This window comes from Marmota marmota, unplaced genomic scaffold (assembly GCF_001458135.2).
Source record: "Marmota marmota marmota unplaced genomic scaffold, marMar, whole genome shotgun sequence".
NCBI lineage: Eukaryota > Metazoa > Chordata > Mammalia > Rodentia > Sciuridae > Marmota > Marmota marmota.
In genome coordinates, this window is record NW_026000171.1 from 3,805,108 (window position 1) to 3,823,855 (window position 18,748).

General features: G+C 36.8%; 1 protein-coding gene across 1 annotated transcript in view; it reads right to left on the bottom strand.

Annotated features, from left to right (window-relative positions):
* Nucleotides 1-672: 672 nt before the first annotated feature.
* Nucleotides 673-18,748, bottom strand: part of Ndufa9 (NADH:ubiquinone oxidoreductase subunit A9) — a 31,216-nt gene continuing 13,140 nt past the window's right edge. Inside the window, exons 7-11 of the mRNA XM_015500739.2 lie at nucleotides 12,001-12,068; nucleotides 11,097-11,173; nucleotides 6,140-6,235; nucleotides 3,598-3,664; nucleotides 673-966 (exon numbers count right to left, since the gene is read on the bottom strand). Of these exons, the coding sequence (XP_015356225.1) occupies nucleotides 796-966; nucleotides 3,598-3,664; nucleotides 6,140-6,235; nucleotides 11,097-11,173; nucleotides 12,001-12,068 (479 nt within the window). The 3' untranslated portion in view covers nucleotides 673-795. The remainder of the gene's footprint in view (nucleotides 967-3,597; nucleotides 3,665-6,139; nucleotides 6,236-11,096; nucleotides 11,174-12,000; nucleotides 12,069-18,748) is intronic.

Consider the following 18,748-nt stretch of genomic DNA (forward strand, 5'->3'; position numbering starts at 1 on the left):
CTTTGCCACAAATCATGGAAGTTTTTAACCATAATATGCTGAGGGATTTGCCAATGCTAAACCAATCATTCACTTGGATCTTGGCTGCAATATTAACAAATTATGCAAAAAGTTCTATTTTGTATGAGTCAGCGTCACTAACAACAGGATGAAGCATCTCTTTGCATTGAAAAGGAATCTGTCTATACCCAAGTGTCTGAAATAATCTGAAAGTGTTCCTAACAGCAGGGGTAGGGGCCTCAGATAGCATAGATCCAAGATCTACTCTTAAGAGTTTAAGAATCCATGTCTATAGACAAGGTTGTTAAATACACATACTGGTTTTTTCCCCCCCTAAATGCATAAACACCTTTAAAATAAAATTTAAAAATATCTTAGCATGAATAAATTCAGATTCTTAAGGGACACTGCATACACCCCATTTAATTTGGAAACTAAAAGTCAGTCATATATCCTCTGGGATCATCAATATTTTGGCAATGAAGAGGGAAACTAAGTCTTCTAAAACATATGCTAGAAGTGGTTCAACAGGAGGGAATTCAAATCCTCCAACATTTCAGAGGATAAATGATATACAATGTCACTGTTATATATATTTAAAGAAAACTATACTCAAGTTTTAAATGGCTGGGATTTCTTATTGTATAAATCAAGACAGAAAACACTGCAGAATTTACTCCTGGATGTTTAATAGAAGGATCTTATTCACTATGTACAGGATCCTCTAAAGAATGTAAGTTGCTTACTAGCCAGGTGATCCAAATGACACCAGAAATCAAGGCTGTTCAAGGGGCACTAAACGTTGACAGTCTTGGCAGGTTTCACATCCTCAATTTCAGAAGACAGCCAGCGATAAGTGCGATGACGCCGCAGCACTTCAATGGCCTTGAGTTCCAGCGGAGATGCCTGAATACCAAGGTCTTCTAAGCCAGGCAGATGAGGCAATGTCATGTCTGTGATGTGCATCTTTGAATAAACAAAGGACCATAGAGAATGCTGAAAAGTGGCCAAGAACACAAAGTGCTACCCTAGCAAACATTTGAATACTTAAGCTGGCCTGAGTCTCATTACTGAGAGTGTTTTCAAAGAATGTGGTAATTTTTGATTATTGGAACTCACTAAAATACAGAACACAGAAAGAGGGCTTATGGGGTGAAAAAGGGAAGATCACCAAATATCAGATAAAAGTACCCAGCACTATGCACAAGCATAGGACATTAGCATTGGACCTAGTCTTCATATAGATGTAAACAGAACTAAATCTAGTGTATGGAAGCACCAGTCATCACGTTAGTCGAGGTGGTTTAACAGGAAGGCTCAGGAATAAAATTGGAGGTGGAAAAATGAGAATTCATACCCCATTTGAATCAAATGTATGATACGTCAAGAACACTGTATTGTCTTGAGCAACTAATAAAAATAAAAACATAAAAAAATAAAGAAGAACACATCCACCTCCCAGTTCTCTCTTGTGCAAGTTCTGAGCGAGGTCTCAGAACTTTCTAATCAAGGAGATCGCGTAGAATTTATTCCTTGCCCAGTAAGAGTTAACCCATTAAACTTTTTTGCTCCAACTATACTCACCTGGTTGTTTAATGCTCACTGTAAAGTTAAAAACCAAACCCATCCTGTTTAGGAAAGGAGAATGAAATGGAAAGTCCCAGCTTATCCCAAGGCCCTGAAATAGAACCAGTCTTCATCTAGGTCAGCATCAATCCCTCATCCTAACCACCCCCAAACGTAAAATTATTTTACTAAGTGCTGTAAGGTAGTCTCCAAACCAAATCCAAAATCCCTTCTGTCCACTGCAACTACATCTTCTCAACTGTCAATGTAAGAGGGATGTTAGTGTCAATCAAGTCTCTTGCCCAGTGTGTCAATATAGAAGGGACATCCCGGAAATGATCTCAACCTCCAGACATAGCCCTCAAAAGGGAGAATGAGTTGCCCATTCACATGTGTTCCCTGATGACTATTTTCTCATCTGCTGTACATTTTAGCTTCTAGGTAACATTCAGGCAACAATTTAGCTGCTTCTCATCAGTGCAAGGTCTGCAGCATTTCTGGGGTAGAACTAGTCTATAGGATTTTTATTTTACTTGGCATCCTCCCTATAAGCACTTGTACACACAGTGGGCAAATGATCAATGAGTTAGATGAGTGCAGGAGACAAAAGAGCCAGAGCTTTGGAATTTAGCACACTGCAGGACAAATGTAGTGGCAACAGTAGCAAGAAGCTAGCTAAGAGAGGAAGAAATGTTGTCTGATGGATTAGAGTGGTAGAGATAATTATACAATCTGCTTTTTTATAAATTAAAAGCTTCCAATATTATTATAAACATTTTCATAATAAAAGGCAGGGGGACTAGGGAAGAGCACTAGATCTGGCATCTACTTTTGAGAGTTGCTGAGGGTTGCTGAGTTCTGAGATCCAGTACAGTAAGCCACTTGCCAAATGTGGTGCTTTAAATTTAAATTAATTAAAATTCAAATTTCATTCCTGTGGTCATAGCAGCAGCATTATTAGGTGCTCAATAGCCACATGTGGCCAGTGGCTACATATTACTACAAACAGAACATTTCCATCATGCAGCAAGTTCTATTGATAGTGCTCATTTAAATCTAGAACTTGGGAAAGGACTCAAGGGGGTTACTAGATTTTTGGCATAAGCAATGGAGAGTAGTACTATTATTGACATGAGAAACCTAGGAAAGAAGCAGGTTTGCAATTATATTTATGGAGTTATGTTTCAGAAAATTTAATATAAATAGTTTTATATCTAACTATTTAAGATTCTAAAAAGTTCAGGGGGAAATTCAGGACTAGAGATAAAATTGCAGCCATGACCTTAACAGCCAGCAACTGGTGCTTGAGATGAGGTGAGCAACATCTACAAAATGAGTAAAGATAGAAAAGAAAGGCACAAGGACAGAGCCTGTAGATCCCCCATTACACAGAAGCAGGTGAGGGCAGGTGAGGCAGAAAGACAGCTCTGAAAGCACAACTCAGTAAGAGAACAAAAAGCAAGAGAACATGAACTGGGCCAGAATGCATGTAAGAGTTTCCAAATGGAGGGAAGGGTCCCCTCTGATAAACGTGTTCACAGATGGAGTGAGATGAGGTCAGAGAACTGACTATTGGATTTGGTGGTGTGGACAATATAGGTGCCGTTGGAAAGAGCAGGTTTAGGCAGAGAAGAGAATAAAAGCCGGAAAAGGCTTAAAGAATGATTAAGAAGCTGTGAAAAGAAGGTAAAGAGTGCTCTTTGAGCTTAAGAGGTAAAAAGGCAAACAGGAAAGTGGCTAAAACGGACATGTGAGGAAGAGAGGGGTTGGCCTTTAATAAGGAGTGGGGTATTAGACATGTCCATATGCTGATGGAAATGATCCAGTGAGAAAGAAAAACTGATAGTATCAGAGAGAAGACAATGGAGCAGGATGAGAATGAATGAATTTTCATGCATGAATAGAGGGGCTGAGCTCAGCCAGAAAGAGTATCAGACAGAAGTATGGCAATGTTCCCAGTGGGCCAATAAAAGTAAATTCTCACTTCCCCGTCTGCAGCTCTCAGCCCAGCATGTGCCTGGGCACACTCACCCGTTCCACTTTATCCCTCGTTGTCCAGGGCTCAAATGGGCTTATTTCAAAGAGTCTTGCTATCCATCTGGAAAAAGAAATAACATGTGATAAACATTTCTATGCCCAATATTTAAGCTACCCTGTAAGACCTACAGGAAGAGGGGCTTCTGGAGAAGCAGAAATTCATTGATTTTTTTTTTTAATTTAAGAAAATAATGAACACTCCTGGCTCTACCACTTATAAGGCTAACTCTGCTTTTGAGTCCCTATTTCCTTTCAAGAAAACCCAGCTAGAACTGAGGGCACACCCTATTCTCCAAAGAGACAATAGATTTTAACAACTGAAAACTAAAATAACATATTACCAATGAACAACAAAGAAAACAAAAAAGATACAGCATTCAATCAAGTCTGTGAAATTCAATCTAATCTAATTCTCATTCAAATATGCTACTGTTAAAGACGTAGTGTGTAAAATATAAAACTTAATTCCTAAAAGGAGAGGCCCTGGAAACAAAAAATTTAGAAAAGAAGCCTAAGGTCTATAACTCAAATCAAGAAAGGATATAAAAACCAGAGCTCCTGGCTCTTCAGCCCTAATGACACTGAGGGTTCTCCTAACCTGCCACTGAAGTTCCCATCAGTGGCATCTTCAGGATAGTGCGGTTTCAACTAGCACAGGAGAAACTCTAGGAATTCTTTGGGCCCCCAACAGAAGCCAATGAGGCCCCACAATTTTTTTGTTTGCTTGATACTGGAGATTGACCCCAGGGGCACTCTACTACTGAGCTACATCTCCAACCCATTTTTTAAATTCTTAAATTTCGAGACAGAGTCTTAGTTAGTGACTTAGGGCTTTGCTACACTGCCAAAGCTAGGCCCAAACCTCCTGCCTCAGTCTCCTGAACTGCTGGGATTACAGGTGTATAATACCACACCACACCTCACAGCTCTAGGGCTTTTAAGAGATTGCAAAACACCATTTCCATGGATGGAATAAGAAGTAAAAAAGGAAGTTGAAGGTTGCTCAGAATTTCTTTGGCAACAAATAAAAATCTCGGATTCCAGCCTACCTGTCCCAATGGCAGAAAAAATTCTTTACTAGGCTAATGTAACTTAAATAAAAATTAAACCCCTTACAAGCTTCCAACTCCCTATGCACTGGTTCTATGCTAATATCTCCTCTGGTCTCTATTTTGATGTCCTCAGTGGGTCATACCACATGCACACGCAATTTCTGTCTTTAACTCTCAATTTTATGTACAACCACAAAAGTACCTTGCTATAATCTGGTTTTAGCCCCTCCATCACACTGATGCTGCCATGGGTATCTTTTGGTCCTTTATCGTATTTGAATTATCTGGAGCATTTCAGTGAGCAAATATTAAGAGAGTACCTTCTTTATGCTAGGCACAGTTTCTGGTGCTGGAGATACAGATGTAAACAAAACAGCAATGTCCTCTTTCTTGGAGCATTCATCTTCTTAAAACCTCCCTTCCCTTTAGTATCTAGGCTTCCAAATTCTTTTCACTTGCCACTTAACTGATCCCTCTCTTTGAGCTGCTGGGTAAGTTTCTCATACTCTGAAGGTTCTTTAATGGGAATATTCTCCAGGCTTCTGCAGACTCCTCCTTCACTCCCTCTACACATTTCCCCTACCTATTTTATAGAGTCATTAAGAGTATTATTAGATGAAGAAAACAACCAGGAAACAGAACACTCTTGACAAATACTGCACTCTGTTTTTCTTTTCTTTTGGGGGTGCAGTGGGGCAGTACTGGGGATGAAACCTAGGACCTCATCATGCACCTCCCACTGAGCTGCACCACTAGTCTCCTTGTCTATTTTTCTAATAACCCTGTAGAGCATAAGCTTTGTGAGGGTTGACTGTAACATCTGAGTAACTAGTACACTGCTTAAGATGGTAGGAATTCATTAAATATATGTTGAGTGAATATATGTTGAACAAAGGAATGAAAGAGTAAATTGACAAGCTGGCTTACTAATCAACCTCTGGCAAACTAGATGTGAAAATCTCTTTGATCTGACCACTATGGTGTGACATGAGGAGTGCAAGACTTTAAACACACAAAGGGAAGAACTGAACTAAGAAGCAGGAAAAGAAGAGAAGGCAACCACAGAACCAACTCTGAATCAGCATGGCTCCTCTCCCCCAAAGATTTGATCAAAAGAGTTTAAGGAAAAGAGGGACTTTTCCCACCTCTGAGAGAGCAGTATGAGAGAGAAATTTGATTGCTCCCTTACAGTCTGTCAAGAAGGACACTTACCCAAATTAAAACCCAGTGGTTTTTTTAATGAAGACTATGAAGAACATCCCAACAAACACTGTTTATTTCATCTATGCTAATCTATATTTCTCTTTCTTAAATACCTTGATTCTTCCCTAGGCTAATGTCATAACACCAGAAGTACTTCCTGTGAAGTTCAGAGACTGACCCTTCACTGTATAGAACACACTCCCTATTACCCTAGGATGGCAGTTAGGAATAAGTGTATGGAGTTAGCTTTTTCAGATGGTGCCTAAAAGCACTTTACTTACCGATAGGCAAAACGTGGCAAGGGATAGGGGAGAAAGGGTCTGTGAGCCACAGCAAAGACATACTGCACCAGGTCAAAGAGGAGGTACCGATTGGGCCTAGAAAAAGCAAACACAGTTCTTCAAATTATTTGCTTTCACAAGTTTTTTAATTTAACAAAAAAACATTTTTCTTAAAACAGCATGGCCAGGCACAGTGAGGCACACCTGTAATCCTAGCAGCTCAGGAGGCTAAGACAGGAGGATCATGAGTTCAAAGCCAGCCTCAGCAAAAGCGAGGCGCTAAGCAACTCAGTGAGACCCTGTCTCTAAATAAAATACAAAACAGGGCTGGGGATGTTGCTCAGTGGTTGAGTGCCCCTGAGTTCAATCCCTGGTAACAAAAAAAAAAAGCATAAGCACTATAGCCAATATAGATTAACACAAAGAAAAATCATCCATAATCCCATTGCCAAAGATAAAGTTAATGTATTTGATATAGATAGCCTTTTCATCCTCTTACATATATACATATCACCTCCTTTCACAATGTAAGATGTATTGTATAATGTAAGATTATACAATACATCCTGTGTTTTAAACATTATACCACAATCTTCTTTCTGTGTTATTAACTATTCTAGTGCATCTTTAATGATGACACACATTTCATTGCATATAATCTATTTTACCAATTCCCATTTGGGGACTATTTAGGCTAATAAAAATCTTTTTTATAAAATAATGTTTCAATAAACATTCTTATAGTAAACATTTGTCTGAATCCATATTATATATTTAGATTACATTTCTAATGTGGAACAGGGTCAAACCATATTTTGAAATCTTAAGGCTTTTATTGATTATTTCTAAACTGCCTTATCAATTTATATAAAGTGATAATAAGGCTGCCCTTCAAAAACATGAGTTGAATCATAAAAAAAATAAACATAATATTGCTTATGTAAGTAAGATACTTCAGTATTTTAATTGGCAGTTAATACACAAGATTTGATTTCTTCATCTATTTTTGGCCATTTACACATATATCTTTTCTTTGCTAATAATGATCTATAAGAATTTTTTATGTTCTAGTGATAAAGCTGGAAATACCTTTTTGTGGTTCTGTGTATATGTGTGATTTGGGATTGGATCCAGGGTACTACACATGCTAGGCAAGAATGCCACCAAACTATATCCTAAGCCCTTTACTTTAAATTTTATTTTGAGACTGGGTTTCTGTAAGTTGCCCAGGCTGGCTTTGAACTTGTGATCCTCCTGCCTCAGCCTCCCAAGTAGCTGTGATTACGAGCATGTGTCACCTTGCCCAGCTGGAAATATCTTTTATTGTGTGTATTAATGCCTTTTAATGTTGTTTTTGGTACTTTGAATATTTATTTTCTAGTTTTCGGCGGACACAACATCTTTGTTTGTATGTGGTGCTGAGGATCGAACCCGGGCCGCACGCATACCAGGCGAGCGCGCTACTGCTTGAGCCACATCCCCAGCCCGTTTTTGGTACTTTGTATCATATAAAAGTTTAAAAATTTTATTTAATCAAAATTGACTGATTTTTTTCCTCTATGATTTGGTTTCACATTTAGAAATCCCTCTATAGCAACACAAATTTCCACATATTTTGTCTAATGCTTTTGGGTTTTTTTAAGCCAAATTAAGTTCCTCTGTGACATATTTTTGTACATGACATAAGGTAAAGATGTAATTAAATCTTCCCCAAGATGTTAGGCAATTGCTTCAACAACACTTACTGAATCATTTACTAAATTGACCCTTTCTCCATATGTTATGATTTGGATTTGAGGTGCTTCTGAATGGTCAATATTGGATCATGAGAGCTGTAACATAATCCATGAATTAGTTCATTTGCTGGATTAATAATTTGAATTAACTGAGTGGTAACTATAGGCAGGTAGGGTGTGGCTAGAGAAAGCAAGTCACCAGGGGCAGGCTTTGGGTGTTATTATTTTGGCACTTCTGCTTTCTCTCTGCTTCCTAACGGCCCTGAACTGAGCTGCTGTCCTCCACCAAGACCTCCTGCCGTAATGCTCTGCCTCACCTCAGGCCCACAGCAATGGAGACAGTTGACCATGGACTGAACCTTTGAAACCATGAGCCAAAATAAACTTTTCTTCCTCTAAGTTGTTCTTGTCAGATATTTCTGTCAGAGCAAAAGAAAGCTGACTAATACATCATATATTGAAATGTCACCCTTCTCACACATTACATTTTTACATATATTTGGGATTATTTCTGGACTTTCTGTTCTATTCCACTGATCTGAATCATTTTGTACTAGTAAAACCTAACTTCAATAATTATCATAACTTGTACATTTTAATATCTCTTCACTCATTTTTTAATCCCTTTTGCCTCGAAAAATCTATGATTAACTATGAGACAAATGAAGATAATTTAAAGAACTTCATCATTATGACATATCCTACAAAAAAAAAAAAATGAAAATGTTGGCATCAGCTAAGGAAAGTATACAAAAAGCCCTTAACTAGCTTCCCTCAAATTCCAGAAAGATTTGCAAGGATCACTGCAGGACATAACACATATTACACCAAGAACAACTTCTAACTTTTATGATGCAAACAAAACTGGTATCAAGGGTAAACTAACTATAGGTAATATGTTTCTTCTTCAGCTGTTCTAAAGTAGCTTGCATTCCATTAACTAGGAAACCAGCTTCAGTGTGCTTGCTCTCAGAAAAAGGAAGCCTATGTCCTTCAAGACTTAGCTTACATGGTTCAGCATCATAGCCATTTTTCTGCAAATATCCTCAGTAAACCCTGTCCCCCAGCCCCTTCTCCACTACACCCACCAAGCAAAGTCCTTATTTTACTTAAACCAAATTATCTGCCTTCCCTTAATCTATAATCCAGGCAAAAAAGTTAGGAGAAAAAAGAGTCTGCTGGAATTAGGAAAGCACTGAATTGAATCTATGGAACAATTTGGGGAAAACTGCCACTAAACAATTTTGACTCTTCCAATCCAAGAATATGGGATGCCTTATCACATATTAAGTTTTTCTTTAATTTCCTTCAGCAGAGTTTTGTACTTTTCAGTGTACAGGTCTTGTATGTCTCTTGTTAAATTTATACCTAAATATTTTATTCTTTTTGATGTTGTTATGAATAAAATTTTCTTTCTTTAATTGTAGTAGTTCATTTACTAATATACATAAATTTACGTTTCTATATTGATCTTGTACTTTGAGATTTTATTGTTTATTAGTTATCATTGTATATGTGCATGTATCTATAGGTATTTAATGAATGAATTATAAATGAAGCAATGATATGATATATGATTATAATATAATATAAAAACTTAGGAGCAAAATTAAAGTTTTATGCCACTCTCTTGGCCTCAAAATATCAGAGAAATAGTGTTTGCCTGGGGCCAAAAAAAAGAATGTATGCTGCATATCTACAAATTCCTAAGGAAAAAATCCTACACTGACATGTCTAGTATTCCAATATCATGCCAAACAAAAATAAAATATTGGAGCTTAGCAAAGACAGCAGAATGACTGGGCAAAGATAAAGAGAAAAAATATCCACTTATCCATAGTTATTTCCACTGAGCAGTAAGCAAGAAAAGATCACAGAACCATTTCTGTTCATTTGTTGCTAGGAATCATAGCCTAACCCCTCTTCAAGAAAGCCTGATGTCTTCTGAGTCTAGTGTTCTATGGAACCTGGGATAAATATATTTTTTTTGTAAATAATTTTCCTAGAGTATATGGATAGTTGCATGGTAATATACCAAATGGGGAATTAAAAAGATACATTTTACAGCAGCTAGTTGGCATGGAAAAATAATACATGCACAGAGAAAAAAAAATTACTAATCTAAATTAATAATGATGGTAAAATCTATCAATGTATATATTCAGAATACTGGGAATATATATTATCACTTCCTAGCTTAGAGAGAAAAGCGTCATTTTCTTTAGAACTATTTCTAGGAATCAGGCTGTCATTTAATTGTTGAATAAGATTCCAACCTTTCATAGAATATCAGGTATCATTAATTTATAGACCACTTAGTTGTGTCTCAACTTGGTAGACTGATTTTTAATTTTCAACTTTTAGTTAATTCAGCAAAGCGGTCTAGCTGTGACATGATTTAATAATTTCAGATAAGTCACATAGTTTAACTGTGCCCAGTTATTTCTAAGAGCAAATTTGAACAAAAAGAGCATAGAACAAATGATCACTCTAGCAGAACAAACGATCACTCTACTAACTGTATCTATCAAAACTAATTTGGTTTTACAACTATAGACACTCTCCAAACAATGTCGTGTGTTTTAGAATTCATGGGCAAAACCATTTTATATATTAAAAAACAAAAAAATCACGGTAGTAGTAACAAAGCCAACTTTAAGGATCACTGACCAAAGTACAATCAGGGGACTGGTTCCAGGACCCTCAAATTGACACCAAAATCTGTGAATGCTCAAGTCCCTTACATGACATGACATAGTATTTGCATACAACCTATGCACTGATCATCTGTGTACTTTAAATCATCTCTAGGCTACTTATAATATCCAAAACAATGCAAATGCTATGTAAATGGTTGGGGAATAATGACAAGGAAAAACAGGGTACATGTTTAGTACAGACATGATTTTTTTCCCCTGAATATTTCTGACCTGAAAAATGTTAAACAGATAGATGAGGGACCTATAGATCCAAAGGGTTACTAAGGTAATAGTCTAGGGTAGTTGTCCTCAGGTTTAATGACAGAAGAATCATTTATTAAAAAAAGATTCTTAGATTCTCTCAAATTCTCAATGTAAGCCTACAAAAGATTCTGATACTGTAAAACTGTAACAAATAAATTATTAATGAGTTGTTTAGAAAGACGGTCATTATAAACCACTATGATTCCATCATTAAAACAATTATGATTCTTTCACTGAAGTCAAACTCTAGGTACTTACCCAACAAAGGCAAAGGTTTTTCCTCTGGCATCTGGGTCTTTAATTGTATTAATAATTCCTTTGGATACATCTACAACCTACAGAAATTTAATATGTTTAAGTAACCATTGAAAGAGAACGAAAAGGAAATGGAGAGATAGGAAGAAAGGAGAAAGGAAGGGATGAAATAATAAAGGAGAAGTAAAGAGATGACACCAATCACAACAAAAATCTGACAAATTAAAATAAAGGCACTATATATTTTCAGAAAGCTTCTTAAATAACCCACCTTCACAAGAGCTCAAATAATCTCCTCATCTGAGGCTCACCTAAGTAATTTCTCTACAAGCATTTATCTTCAGATGGCTCAGGTCTTTCTGATTAGTCTTTGCCCACTATCTCATCAAACTCATCTCTCACCACAACCCCCAACTGTTAGTAAGCCATAATAAACATGGGAAGTGGAATAGCAAACCTAAACCACATGAAATAATATGTTAATTTTCAATAATGTTAATGTTCTATCTTTTTACTTTCTAAAAAGTAATCTTAGGTGGTTTTAGGCCCCTGGGATGATTCTAGTCCCCGGAGAACATTTGACACTGTCTGGAGACATTTTTAGTAGTCATAACTAGAGGTAGGGTGCTGTGAGCAATTTGAGTATAGCAATTTGTGTCTGCCTGGTTAATACTTCTGTATTTCCAGTGACATGTCCGGTGGATTCAACAGAGGATTTAATCAAACCTTCTTAAATAAATGAATAAGTGAAGATATGGAGAAGACATGCACCACTTAGGTAAACTGAGAGGCAACCAGTTGAAGCAAACAAAAAGAAAACGATGAATTTACTGGATTAGAAAATTGATCACATAAACTTGAAGTCAGCTAATGTCCACTTCTAAGCCCCTTCACCCAGTGTACTTACATATACTGGTTGTTTCTCGGTCTTCCTGCCCAAGGAAATAAGAGGTACACCACCAAACCAACGAATATCTGACAAAAGAAATGAGAACTATCCTTAGAAGACCTAAGCTACTATAATACTCACCAATCTCTAGGTTAACAATTGCTTTATGTAACAGAAATCATATAATAAATGTAGCTGAATCTAAGAAAGCTAATGATTCTAATAAGAAGCAATCATGTGTTTTTCAGATAATAAACATGGGAAGTGGAAATAGCAAACATTTAAGAACATGAAGAGCAGTCAAGTGGCTGGGCAACCACTCTCCTATAGTGCTAAATGCATGTCCACTCCCAGACTAGACTCTATATTCTAAGGAGAAACACAGGAATCAACAGATGAGTGATACAGTATAGGTAACTTAGAAAAGGAAAATGTAATATGATGAATATAGTATCACAAATCTGTGGGAAATGAAAATGTTAATGAATATATGGTACTGAGGCAATTGTTCTATTTGAAAAAACAATTTTTAAGATAATGTATACTTCTCACTATAAACTAAAATCCCAAATGAATTAAATGTAAAGGTAAAAAATAGTTTTTAAAATGTTTAAAAGTAGAAATTACTTACAATAATATCAAAATACTTAGAAATAAATTTAGCCAAGGAGGCAAAAGATTTTCATGCTGAAAACTATAAAATATTAATAAGAAATAAAAGAAACAAGCAAATGGAAAGACATCTAAAGTTCAGAGAAGACTTAAAGTTGTTAAGATACAACTATGATTTGAATGTGTCCCCTCCAAAATTCAGGTATTGCCAATGTGATATTAATGAGGTAGGAGGGTTTAAGAGGGGAAGATCAAGGAGGTTCCTCTCTCATAAATAGGATTAAGGTCTTTATAAAATGGTCTTTACACAGCATTCAGCTGGCATGCCCTTCTGTCATATGTGTGGTCTCTTTTACTATTCCTCCTTCCATCATGTGATGATACGGCATCACCAGATGCTGGACACCTCAATCTCAGACTTACCAGCTTCCAGAAATTAGAAATATAATTTCTTTTTTTTAAGAAATTACCTCAGGCATTTTGCTGTAGCAGTTCAAAACAGACAGATATCAAAACTATCCAAAGAATCTTCTGACTTAATGCAATCCCTATCAAAACTACAAGGATGGTTTTTGCAGAAATATAGAAAAATCCATCCTGAAATTCATATAGAATCTCATAGGACCCTGAATAGCCAAATTCATCTTAAAAATGAACAAAGCTAAAGGTCTTACACTTCCTGATTTGAAACTCATTAAAAGCCACAATAATCAAAAGAGTGTACAATTATCAAAACAGTGGCATGAAAACAGACACATATGTCAATGGAATAGAATACAGAAAAATAAAACTTGTATACACAGTTTAATGATTTGAACAAGGGTGACAAGACCACTTAAAGAAGAAAGGACAGTCTTTTCAACAACACTGAGAAAACTGGCTATTCATATGCAAAAGAATCAAGTTGGACCACACCTTATGCCATATATTAAAGTTAACTCAAAATGGATCAAAATCCAAACCTAACTGCCAAAATCATAAAACTCTTGGTAGAAAACATAATGAAAAAGCTTCATGATACTGGACTTGGTAATGATTTCTTGGACATGATACCAAAAGCACAGACAGCAAAAGAAAAATGGATAAACTGGACTACATCAAAATTAAGATCTTCTGTTCCTCAAAGGACATAGTTAACAGAATGAAGAAGCAACCCACAGAATAAAAGAAAATCTTTGCAAATCATATCTGATAAAGAGTTTAATATCCAAAACACGTAAAGTACTATACTCAAGAAAAAAAATAAACAATCCAATTTTAAAAATGGGCAAAGAACATGAACAGAGATTTCTCCAAATCAGACATTCAAGTGACCAACAATCACATGAAAAAAATGTTCAGCATCACTAACCAACATCCCTAATCAAGCAAATGTAAATCAAAATTACAATGAGATACTACTTCATACCCATGAGGATGGCTACTATTAAAATAAATAAATAAATAAATAAATAAATAAATAAACAAACAAATAAAAGTGTTGGCAACAATATGGAACAATTAGAACCCTTGTGCACTGATGGTAGGAACGTAAAATGGTGCAGCCACTATGAAAAACATTACAACGGCTTGTCAAGAAAATAAAAATAGAATAACATATGGCCCAGAATTCTACTTCTCAATATATACCCAAAAGATCTGAAAGCTGGGCCTCAAAGAAATATTTGTACAGCCATGTTAATAGCAACCTTATTCACAATAGTCAAAAAGTAGAAGCAACCCAAGTATCCACTAATGGTTAGATCATGAAACAAAATGTAGTATATATATATATATATATTCAATGAAAGGAAAGCGTATCACTTAGTACACCAAGGATGAACTTTGAGGACATTAGGTGAAGTAAAATAAGTCAGTCACAAAAGGACTAATACTCTATTGGTTGTACTTATATGAGTGCTGTGATTTGGGTATGCTTTGACCCTTCCAAAATTCATATTGAGATTTAATACCCAAAATGGCATATTAAAAGGAAGTACCACTGGACACAGTGGTGCTTGCCTGTAATCCCAGCAACTCAGGAGGCTGAGACAGAAAGATCACAAGTTCAAGGCCAGTGTCAGCAATTTGGTGAGGCCCTAAGCAACTCAGTGAGACCCTGTCTCAAAATAAAAACTAAAAAAGGGATGGGGGAGGTAGCTTAGTGGTAAAGCCCCTCTGGGTTAAAGATCCAGTAACCATCTCCCATCCCCTCCACCCCAAAAAAGGTAGGAACAAATAATACTTTAAAGAATTGACTAGGGTTCTGCCCTCATAAATGAATTAATCCACTCATGTATTAATGAGTTATCTCATAAGTGTATGTTCTAAAATATAGTTCAAAACTCCAATGTGTCAGTTTAGGAAGTGACTTCCTTAAGAAGACTCCTAAAGCACAAGAAGTAAAACATAAAATCAATCAATGGGATGATAACAAACTAAAAAGCTTCTGCACAGCAAAGGAAACAATCAAGAGCGTAAAAAGAGTGCCTACAAAATGGGAGAAAAGCTTTGCCATCCGCACCTCAGATAAAGTGTTATTTCCAGAATATAGAAAGAACACAAAAAGCTTAACACACACACAAAAAAAAATAACCCTATCAATAAATGGCAAAGGAACTACACAGTCACTTCTCAAAAGTAACACAGTCAATAAATGTATGAAAAAATGTTCAACATCTCTAGCAATAAGAGAAATGCAAATTAAAACTACACTGAGATTTCACCTCACTCTACCCAGAATGGCAATTATCAAGAATACAAGTAACAATAAATGTTGGCAAGGATGTGAGGAACAGGATACTCATATATTGTTGGTGGGACTGCAAATTACCACCACTCTGGAAAGCAGTATGGAGATTTCTCAAAACACTAGGAATAAAACCACCATTTGACCCAGTTATCCCACCCCTTGGTATATATCCAAAGGAATTAAAATCAGCATACTACAGTAATGCAGCTACAACAATGTTTATAGCAGCAAAATTCACAATAATCAAGCTATGGAACCAACCTAGATGCCCATTAACAAAAGAATGGATAAGGAAAATAACTTTTGTGAATGGATGGATCTGGAGACTCTCACGCTAAGTGAAATTAGCCAATCCCAAAAAACCAAAGGTCGAATGTTCTCTGACATGTGGATACTAACTCACAATGCAGCACAGTCGAGGGGGATAGAAGAAGTTCAGTGGAGTAGACAAAGGGGAATGAAGGGAAGCAGGGTGCATAGGAATAGGAAATACAGTGGAACGAATCTGACATAACTTTCCTATGTACATATATGAATACACCACATATATGTACACATTGTGTATATCCACAAGACCACAAGACTGGGATCCTAATTAGAATAAGATTTATTCCATGCTTATAAAAATATATCAAAATAGATTCTATTGTCATGTATAACTAAAATGAACAAATAAAAATTTTAAAAAGATAAAGAGTGGATCTTCTGTAGGAGATGGTTTGGCTAGGTCTCTCAGTGGCCGTTCTGGTTTCTTATTATGTAGTGCTCTGCACAGCCTGGGGACCCTGCCAGCAAGAAACATCACCAAGACCCCTTGCCCTTGGACCAAAACCATGAGTCAAAATAAACCTTTTTCTTTATCACTTACCCAGTCTGTGGTAGAGTGCTATTAGCAACAGAAAATAGACTAGAGTAGTACTCCTGAACCATACTCAGAAATGGTTAAGAAGATGTCTTAGTCTTAAGCCCTAGAAGTCTTAACTCCAGCATGAACTCCAATGTCCAAAGTCTCATCCAAATATCATCTAACTCAGATGTGGGCAAGACTCAAAAGTATGAGTCATCCTGAGGCAAAATACCTGCCCAGCTGTGAAACCATATATATCATGTGCTTCCAAAACAAAATTATTTGCTACCTTAGGAAAGATATTCCTATTCCAAACAGGAGAAATAGCACAGAATAAAAGGTGACCAGACCCAAGCAAATCCAAAACTTAACAAGGTAAATTGTATTAGATCTGAAATCTCAAGAATAATCCTTTTTGCCTCAGTGTCCTGCCTTCCAGCCTCACTGTGATGGTGGTCTCATCCTTACGACCTACTGGGTCAGCAACCTACCGTGCTAGATCCAAAGGCTCCAGAGGGGCCTGCCCTCAAAAGTTCTAGGCATCCTCACCTCCAAGATTCTAGGTGGCCCTACCCCCCAAGGCCTCTGGCAGAAGTCATCTGACTCCTTGAAATTATGGCAATGGGGGCTGGGGATGTGGCTCAAGCGGTAGCGCGCTCGCCTGACATGCGTGCGGCCCGGTTTCAATCCTTAGCACCACATACAAAAAAAAAACAAAGATGTGTCTGCCGAAAACTAAAAAATATTAAAAGTTCTCTCTCTCTCTCTCTCTCTCTCTCTAAAAAAAAAAAAAGAAAGAAAGAAAGAAAGAAATTATGGCAATGGCCCCACCCTTAGAAACTCAGAGCAGCCCTGAACATTTCTAGAATATCTTTAGGGGCCATTCTTCCCTTTTTTTTTTTTTTTGAAGAATAGCTCTAGGATCCAGTCCTACAAGTTCTAAGAAGTTTGGCAGCCTTTCCTGGTTCTATCCCCAATTTCTTTGTCTCCTCCAGTTCAAATTGGCAGTGGCTTAGTTGATATAATCCCATCTCTGTTCCTGGCTTCTGCTAAGGTGTCACACCCATGACTTCTTTAGCAAATGGCTGTACAACCACATCCTTTGTGTTCCTTTCAAAACAATCTTTCTTATTTTCTGCAATAAAATCAGCTGAGAGTTTTTCAAATCTTCAGGTTCTAGTTCCTTTATGCTTACAATTACTTCCTCAAATCATGTCTTTCCTTTTATATTTTACTATAAGAAATTAGGAAGAACCAAGGCACAATTTTGACATTTAGCTTAGAGATCTTCTCACCTACATAACCAAATTCATCACTTCCAAGTTCTCCCACCAAACATTCGAACACAGATCAAATTTACTTCATAACATGGATGATATTGCCTCTATTTTCCAAAACACATGTTCTCCATTTCTACCTGAGAGCTAATGAAAATTTCCCTTACCACCCACATTTCTAGTATGTACCTCAAAACTCTTCTAGTCCATACCTATTATTCTGTTTGAAAGGCATGTTATGTTTTTAGGTATTTATTATATCAGTGCTTTGCTTCTCAGTGCCAAAATCTGTCTTTGCCTGGTCAGGCTGTCATAATAAAATACCAGAGACTGGCTCGTTTAAACAACAGAAGTTTATTTTTTCACAGGTCTGAAGCAGGAAAGTCTAAAACCAAGATGTCAGGACAATTTGATTCCTGGTGAGGGCCCTCTTCCTGACTTGTGGGGCTAATTTCTCACTGTGTCCTCACATGGCCTTTCTTCAGTGTGTGCATGTAAGGAGAGATTGCTCTCTTTTCCTCTTATAAAACCACCAATCTTATCAAATTAGGACCCTTGTAACCTCATTTAACCTTAATGATCCCCCAAAGCCCTAACTCCAAATAAAGTCACATCAGGAGTTGAGGCTTCAACCAACATATGAAATTTAGGGGGGACATAATTTAAATTTATAGTGCGTAGTAAATTTTATATTATGTATATTGTACCACAATCCTAAAAACAAACTGGAAATGAATACAGAATGCCAGAAGACATAAACAATCAGGAGAAAACACATGTCAAAAACATAAAAACTTGACAAAGGAACAGATACATCCATAAAGAGAATACTATCCAGCTAAACAAAGAAATAAGGTATCGAGCCATGGACAGACACATACACATACTTAAAACAAACAAACAAACATGGAGAGGCCTTAAATCCACACTGCTAAGTAAAAGAAGCCAATTTGAAAAAGCTACATGTTGTATGATTCCAACTATATAATTTTTTAAAACTGGCAAAATTACGAAGACAGTAAAAAGATCACTGGTTGCCAGGTGTCTGGGGGTGGGAATTGGGGGTTGGGATACATATATAGAACCCAAGGGATATTAAGGCAGTGAAATTATTCTGTGTGATACTCTAGTATCCTGCCAAGGTCACAGAGCTAGTAAGGCCAAGATTTAAACTCAAGCCTCTGACTCCAAAGTCCATGCTCTTTCTACTCATCTACGTTGCTCCTTGGGCCATACTTGCCTACTGCCTCAACAACTGATGGAAAATAAATTGGTACCACTATAATTCCATTGGCACCC